This window comes from Falco naumanni, chromosome 25 (assembly GCF_017639655.2).
Source record: "Falco naumanni isolate bFalNau1 chromosome 25, bFalNau1.pat, whole genome shotgun sequence".
In the NCBI taxonomy this organism is placed as follows: domain Eukaryota; kingdom Metazoa; phylum Chordata; class Aves; order Falconiformes; family Falconidae; genus Falco; species Falco naumanni.
This window is the reverse complement of record NC_054078.1, coordinates 250,162-257,410: the sequence shown is the minus strand read 5'-3', so window position 1 is coordinate 257,410 and position 7,249 is coordinate 250,162. Positions and strand designations below refer to the sequence as shown.

The following is a 7,249-nucleotide window of genomic DNA, read 5'->3' as shown; positions in this document are numbered from 1 at the left end:
AGAGGAGCTTGACCAATCACACTGCGGAGATCGGCAGATTGACGTGAGCTCTGCCCAATCCGCGGGAAGGCGGGAAGAAGGGGCTGGCAGGGCGCTAACATGGCGGCGCTGTGAGGTGAGTGAGGCGGCCGGTCACCGGCTGCCTGCGTCTCGCTGGTCTCCGGTGCGGGGATGCGGCCGCTGCCCTCCCGACAGCGCTAACCGGCTGGTTTCCCCACTTCTAGGCCCGGGCGATGCCGCTCCGCGCTCTGCTGAAGGCCGCGGCCTCGCTGCGCGGCTGCGGTGCGTATCCTCCCCGCTCCCCGTCCTGCCCGCTGCCCCTCGGGCCGCTCACCCCTCTCTGTCTCCTCCTCCGCAGCTACCGGGGCTCTCCCGCCCGCTTCCCTGCTCGGGAAGCAGCCAGTACCCCTGTACCCCCAGCAGTCTGCCGCCATGGCCACCTTGAACCAGATGCACCGACAAGGCCGCCCCAAACCCCCTCCTCCCAAGCTGGGAGCCACCTTCGGCCGCCCTCAGATTAAAGGAGTGGTAATTAAGAATTTGATCCGCAAACCTAAGAAACCCAATTCGGCTAACCGTAAATGCGCCCGGGTACGGCTGAGCAACGGGAAGGAGGTGGTGGCCTTCATCCCCGGCGAGGGCCACAATCTGCAGGAGCACCACGTCGTGCTGGTCCAGGGCGGCCGCACTCAGGACTTGCCGGGGGTGAAGCTCACCATCATTCGTGGCAAGTATGACTGCGCCCACGTCCAGAAGAAGAAATAAGGAGAGTGGGATGAGGACACGGAACCCTCTGTGCGCATGGAGATGCTGTGTGTGGGTCTCCCCTCATACCTGCCCACCTTGGGGTGGAGCAGGGACGTGTTGTTATTTCGCAGCGGCCATTAAAGGTTGATGCTGTGTGGGGTGTGTTGCAGAGTGGTGTGGAGGGTACTGGGAAGAGTGGGGAGGGGGTCTGAGAGTACTGGGAAGGGGGCTGCGGCAGTAGTGGGGATGCTAAGGGGGGCCTGGAGGCACTGGGAAGTGTCTGGGGGGAATGCTGAGGGGGCTGGAGGCACTGGGAAGGGGCTGGGGGGTGTCTGGGGATGCTGGGGGGGGGGGGGGGTGGTGTCTTGAGGCACTTAGAAGTTGCCTGGGTGGGTACTGGGGACACTGTGAAGGGGCCTAGGGAGATCTGGGGGGTATTGGGGAATGTGCCTGGGGTGGCACTAGAAACACTGGGGGATCTGAGGGCTCGGGGGGTTCTGGGGACGCTGGGGGGGGGGCTGAGGGCTCTGGGAAGGGGCCTGGGGAGGCACTGGGGAGGGAAACGGGGGTACGGGAGACACTAATGGGGCCTGCGGGGGCGCTGGGGACACTAGGAGGCCGCAGGGGAAGTCAGGTGCCGGGAGGAGGCGTGGTCTTCCTCTGACCCCGCCCCTTCCGGCAACTGCCCCGCCCCTTCCGGCCCGGCGCCGCGCTGTGGCGGGCAAGATGGCGGCGCGCAGAGCAGTAGGGGCGGCGGTTCGGGGCTGGCGGAGGGCGGCGAGCGGGGGCGCCGGGGCGGGGGGAGGGGCACCGGGGGGGGGAGGGGCGGCGCGGAGCCGACTGTACGAGCACGTGCGCGAGGGGCGGAGCGCGCGGCCGCAGCTGGACGTGGCGGCGCTGAGCGAGCGGGAGGTGGAGCGGAGGCGCGGGGCCCTGCGGGGGAGCGACCTCGGCGGCATCGTGAGCAGGGGAGGGGGCCCCGGGAGGGCGGGTCATGCGGGGAGGGGCGGGGTCAGAGCCTGGGGGGCGGGGTCTAGTTGGAAAGGGGGCGGGTAAATCTGGGGAGAGGGCGTGTCTGGGAGGGGAGGGCCTGGGCGGGCAGAGCGTCGGGGGGAAGGAGCCTCTGCGGGGGTGGGGCCTGGCCGGAGAGGGGGCGGGTCAATCTGAGGAGGGGCGGGGCCTGGGGGCTGTGAGAGGCCTGGCTGGGAGGGGAGGGGGTTGGGAGAGGGTGGTCTGGCTGGGGGCGGGTTTATCTGGGAGGGGCGGGGTAGCAGGTGGGGGTCACCTGTGTGGGTGGGGTCCTTGGGGGGCGGGGCTTGTCTCGGGGGGGGGGATCTGGGAGGGGTGTAGGGGTGGGGAGTTTTCACAGGGAGCATGTCCTTAGTTTGGGGGGCGGGGTCTAACTTTTTGGGGTGTGGCCTCAGGTGGGTTGGGTCTGAGGGCGTGTCCCCGGCCCCTCCCCCCCTCCCCTCCCCCCCCCCCAGGTTCGGAGCTGGGCGCGGCTGGGGGAGGTGCGGGCCAGCATCGCCCGCCTGCAGGCTGAGAAGGACCAGGTGGCCCAGGGTGTGCGCGCCCTCCTGGTGGGACCCCCCCCCCCCCCTTTTCCCTCGCCAAAGCCTTCCTCACCTCGAGACCCCCCTCTTCCTCACCCTGGGGACCACCCTTTTTCCCCCCAAAGCCTTCCCTGCCCCAGGACCCCCCCTCTTCCTCCCTCCTCCCTCACCAGACCCCCCCCACCCACCCATCCCCCCTCTCCTCCTGCAGGCAGCCCACGACAAGGAGACAGCGGAGGCGGTAGGGACCTTGGGGAGGGGGATCTCCTCCCCCAGGCAGGGGTATTCTGGCACGGGGATGGGGGGGTGTGCCCCCCATGCTCCCCCCCCACACCCCCTCCTCCCCCAGCTCCCCGCCTACCTGTCGCTGCGGGCCCAAGGCCGCCAGATCCGGCTGGAGCTGCAGCAGCTGCTGGCTGAGGAGGCCGCCCTGGACGAGCAATTCTACATCCAAGCCCTGCAGCTCCCCAACCGCACCCACCCTGAGGCGGTGAGGGGGGGGATGGGGGGCACAGCAGCGAAGGGGGGAGGGGCTCGGTGCCCCCCACCCACCCCCTGATTCCCCCCTTTTCCCCCAGCCCGTTGGGGATGAAAGCCAGGCTCGTGTGGTGGAGGTGGTGGGAGAGAAGCCAGGTATGGGGGCGGGTGGGTCAGGGGGGGCTTGAGGTGAGGGGAGGAGGAGGAGGAGGGTGCGTCCAAGTGATGAGGGTTAATGGGGGGGGTGAGGAGGAGGGTGGTCTGGGGGTGAGGAGGGGTCGAGGAGGGTCCTCGGGGTGACGAAGGGGCTGGAGGGCCAGGGGGGGGAAGAGGGGAGTCCAGGGGTGACGAAGGTGCTGCAGGGGAGGAAGAGGAGGGTCCCCGGGGTGAGGAAGGCTCTGGGGGGGGGAAAGAGAGGGGTCCCGGGGTGAGGAAGGCTCCCACCCCTCCCTCCCCCGCAGCCTTTACCTTCAAGCCCAAGGGACACCTGGAGCTGGGTGAGAGCCTGGACATCATCCGCCAGCGGTGGGTGAGCACCCATGGGTGGGGGGGGCTGGGTGGGTGCCACACGCGTGTCACACACGTGTGTGTGTCCCCCCCCGTGACACACGTGTCCGTCCCCCCTCCTCGTGATGCAGGCGCCTGTCGCATGTCTCGGGCCATCGCTCCTACTACCTGTGCGGGGCCGGGGCGCTGCTGCAGCACGCGCTCGTGCGCTTCGCCATGACCAAGCTGCTCTCCAAGGTATTGGGGGGGGGTCCGGGGGTTCCCCTCCCCCCCCCCATGACCCCCCCTTTTTCCTCCCAGGGTTTCTCCCCCTCCCCCCCATGACCCCCCCCTTTTTCCTCCCAGGGTTTCCTACCCATGACAGTCCCCGACCTGCTGCGAGGCGCCGTTTTTGTGAGTGTTGCCCCCCCTCCCGCCGTCCCTATACCCCCCCCCCCACCCCAGTGACCCCCCCCCCCACCCCAGTGACACCCCCCCCCACCCTTTCCCACCAGGAAGGCTGCGGGATGCAGCCCAATGCCACCCCCTCCCCCATCTACACCATCGACCCCTCGCGCTTCGAGGATCTCTGCCTGGCTGGGACCTCCGAGGTGGGGATTGCAGGTGAGGAAAAATGGGATTTGGGGGTTGGGGGCTCCAGAAGCCCCATTTTCCCCTCCCCCCCCCCCCCCAAGCCCATCCCTCCTTTGTCGTCTCCCCCCAGGGTACTTCATGGACCATGCTGTGCGGCTGGAGGACCTGCCCCTCAGGTATGGGGTCCTCAGAGTGCCCCCCACCCTGTTACCTGCTTGGGGGTGGGGGAGGGATGACCCCCTTGAGGGGCGTTGTGGAATCTGGGGCGGGGGGAGGGGTCCTGGAATTGAGGGGAGGGGGGGGGGGCGGGGGTCCTCACATCCCCCGCCCCGGCAGGATTGTCTGCTCCAGCACCTGCTACCGGGCTGAAACTGACACAGGACGGGAACCGTGGGGGCTCTACCGTGTCCACCAGTTCACCAAGGTACTGGGAGAACTGGGAGGGGGGGGGGGGGGGGGGGGGCCACATCACCCCCCCCACCCATGTGTGCCCCCCCCCCCCCCCCCCCAGGTGGAAATGTTCGGGGTGACGGCGGCAGAGAGCGGGGCCGAGAGCGAAGCGCTGCTGGCCGAGTTCGTGGCTCTGCAGAAGGAAATCTTCTCCGAGCTGGGCTTGCACTACCGGTGAGGGGGGGAGGGGGCGTCCCCGTGTCCCCCCGCCCCCCCCCATGTGTCCCTGTCCCTCCCCCCGCCCACTGACAGCCCCCCCCTCCCACCTCCCCAGTGTCCTGGATATGCCCACCGAGGAGCTGGGGCTCCCCGCTTACCGCAAGTTTGATATCGAAGCCTGGATGCCCGGCCGGGGGAAATACGGGGAGGTGAGAGCAACTGGGGGGGGGGGGGGTGGCGGGGAAATCCCCCCCCCGGGAAGGGGTGCAGGACCCCCCCCCTCATTACGGGCTGCAGCAGGAACCCACGGGCAGAGCCCCGGAGTTGAGTTCTCTGGGGAATTGGGAGGGTGAACCCCCTATTTTGGGGGTCCCTGGAGTCCAGCTGGAGGGAAAATCCCCATTATCAGACCTGGGTGGGTGAGTGGGGGGGGGTCCCCAAATGCCTGTGCCCCCCCCCCCCCTCCCCCCCTTCCAGATTTCCAGCGCCTCCAACTGCACCGACTACCAGAGCCGGCGGCTGAACATCATGTACAGCGACAGCGCCAGGCGGCTGCGCCACGCACACACGGTGAGTGCAGGGGGGGGGGGGTGAAAGATCCCCCCCGGAGGGGGTCCCCAAAGCTCTCTACCCCTCCCCAAATCCCGGGGGGGGGGTGGTGGTGTCCCCAAACCCCCTCCACCCCCCCCTCATTTTAACCCCCCCCATGGTCCCCACAGGTGAACGGCACCGCCTGCGCCGTCTCCCGAATGCTCATCGCCCTCCTGGAGTGCAACCAGCTACCGGTGCGTGGGGTGGGGGGGGGGTTTGGGGGCACCCCAGGGTGCTAGGGGGGTGCTGGAGGAGGGGGCTCACCCTCCTGCGCCCCCCCCTCCCCAGGACGGCAGTGTCCGTGTGCCCCCCGCCCTGCAGCCCCTCATCGGTCAAACCGTGCTCACCCGGCCCCCAGCCCCGCTGCTGCGGTACATCAGCCCCAACCAGCCTGGGGGGGGGGCCCGAGGGACCCTGAGCCCCTCCCCGAACCGGGGGGAGCCCCCCCCAGCTGCACCCCAACCCGGGGGGGGGGGGGAGGGGGAGCCCTAAGGTGGTCCCTGCCCCCGACAGGACACTGGATGCTGCGAGAAGCTGGCTGTCCCCTGGGCTGGAGACGTGGACATACAACATGTGTGTCACGGGGACACGCGTGGTCACAGGGACATGTGTGCCCCCCCCCCAATAAACACCTTCCCCCCAGCTGTGGACACACGTATGTGCGCTTGCACACACATGTACAGCACCCACAGAGGACACTGGGAAATGGGGGGGGGGGGGGCTGTGACCCCCTCCCCAGTGCCTCACACCAGGAGGAAAATGAGGAGGGGGCTGGCGGGGGGGGGGGAGGGGGCAGCACGCCTCTTTATTTTACAACAACCGATATAAATCCTCTACGCTACAACCAAGAATTGGGGGGGAGGGGGGGGGGAGGCCGAGGGGTCAGGGAGGGGGAATTTGGTGGGGGGGCTCCCCAAAAGTCCAGCCAACAGCAGCAGGAGCCCCCGGATAAATAGGGGGGATTTCGGGGGGGGGGGGGGTCAGTCCACGCAGCGCCCGCTGTTGATGACGATATCGTCGTATTCCTCCTGTGGGGGGGGGGGGAAACAGGCGGCGCTCAGCCCGCTTCGAATTATGGGGGGGGGGGGGGGGGGGCTTCGAGAGGGGGGGTCCTTTGAGGTGGTAAAGGGAATTGGGGGGGGCAGGGAGGGGATTTTGGAGTGTGCAGCGTGTGCGGGGGGGCTGGGGGGGGGGGGGGGGGGGCACTTACGTCACTGTTGTCCCCCTCCCCCTCGTCGGGGCTGTCGTCAGAGTCGCCGGGGGGGTCCTGAGCCCCGAAGCGGCGCAGCAGCTGGGGGGAGGCGGGGGTCCGGGCGGTGGCGGGCGCTGTACAGGGGGGTGTACCCCACGTACATGCGGGCCGCGGGGTCTGCGCCGGCGCGTAAGAGGCACTCGGCCACCTCGGGGCTCTGCGCCTCCACCGCCAGGTGCAGGGGGCTGCGGCCGCAGCTGGGCTCCTGGGGGGGGAGGGTAATAAAATTGGGGTGGGGGGCGTCAGCTGCGGCACGCTGACCCCTCTCCACGTGTTCCCCTCCCCCCAGCGCGGCGCTCACCGCCTTGTTGAGGTCGGCTCCAGCGCTGAGCAGCAGCTCCACCATCTCCAGGTCTTTGCGCAGGACGGCGACGTGGAGGGGGGTGTAACCTGGGGGGGGGGGGGGGGGTTGGGGGGGGGGTGGGAGATGGGGGGGGGGGCTGTGGGGAACTACCCCCTAAGCCCCATGGGGGAGCGCACACCCAGCAGGACACACACACCCCTCCCCAGCCCCACAGAGGGACCCCCTGCCCCCATAGCAGGGCCCCATGGAGGGATACCCCCCCCCAGCAGGACACCCCCAGCCCCCCCAAGGGATGCCCCCCCCCCCCCCCCCCCCAGCCCCACAGGAGGACCCCCTGCCCCCATAGCAGGACCCCATGGAGGGATACCCCCCCCCAGCAGGACACCCCCAGCCCCCCAAGGGATGGCCCCCCCCCCCCAGCCCCACAGGAGGACCCCCTGCCCCCATAGCAGGACCCCATGGAGGGATACCCCCCCAGCAGGACACCCCCAGCCCCCCAAGGGATACCCCCCCCCCAGCCCCACAGAGGGACCTCCAAAAGATCCCCCCAGCTCCACAGGGGAACCCCACAGAGGGAGCCCCCCCTCCCCAGAAGACCCCCTCACAGCCCCACAGAGGGACTCCCACCCACCCCCC

General features: G+C 69.5%; 3 protein-coding genes across 4 annotated transcripts; 2 read left to right on the top strand and 1 right to left on the bottom strand.

The window, feature by feature from the left end:
* The first annotated feature begins 44 nt into the window (after window positions 1-44).
* MRPS12 (mitochondrial ribosomal protein S12) lies at window positions 45-902 on the top strand. Its single transcript, XM_040578231.1, has 3 exons — window positions 45-115; window positions 225-282; window positions 359-902. The coding sequence occupies exons 2-3, from the start codon at window positions 234-236 to the stop codon at window positions 763-765; spliced, it is 456 nt and encodes a 151-aa protein (XP_040434165.1). The 5' UTR covers window positions 45-115; window positions 225-233; the 3' UTR covers window positions 766-902.
* A 556-nt stretch (window positions 903-1,458) lies between these two features.
* Window positions 1,459-5,706, top strand: SARS2 (seryl-tRNA synthetase 2, mitochondrial). 2 transcript variants are annotated; one of them, XM_040578247.1, is made up of 16 exons: window positions 1,459-1,707; window positions 2,232-2,327; window positions 2,512-2,541; window positions 2,650-2,790; window positions 2,879-2,933; window positions 3,239-3,306; window positions 3,416-3,521; window positions 3,630-3,677; window positions 3,783-3,887; window positions 3,988-4,033; window positions 4,194-4,281; window positions 4,369-4,481; window positions 4,582-4,675; window positions 4,944-5,036; window positions 5,186-5,251; window positions 5,346-5,706. In XM_040578247.1, exons 1-16 carry the CDS (start codon window positions 1,474-1,476, stop codon window positions 5,547-5,549), a joined length of 1,587 nt encoding a protein of 528 aa, XP_040434181.1. In that variant the 5' UTR covers window positions 1,459-1,473; the 3' UTR covers window positions 5,550-5,706. The 2 variants fall into 2 exon arrangements, with proteins under 2 accessions (XP_040434181.1, XP_040434180.1); XM_040578246.1 differs by having other exon boundaries at window positions 3,239-3,302; window positions 3,779-3,887; window positions 5,346-5,704.
* Window positions 5,707-6,037: 331 nt separating this feature from the next.
* On the bottom strand, window positions 6,038-6,957 carry NFKBIB (NFKB inhibitor beta). Its single transcript, XM_040578219.1, is given in 5 exon segments — window positions 6,038-6,085; window positions 6,268-6,354; window positions 6,356-6,514; window positions 6,611-6,766; window positions 6,937-6,957. Coding segments are annotated over 5 exon segments (471 nt in total).
* Between the last annotated feature and the right edge of the window lie 292 nt (window positions 6,958-7,249).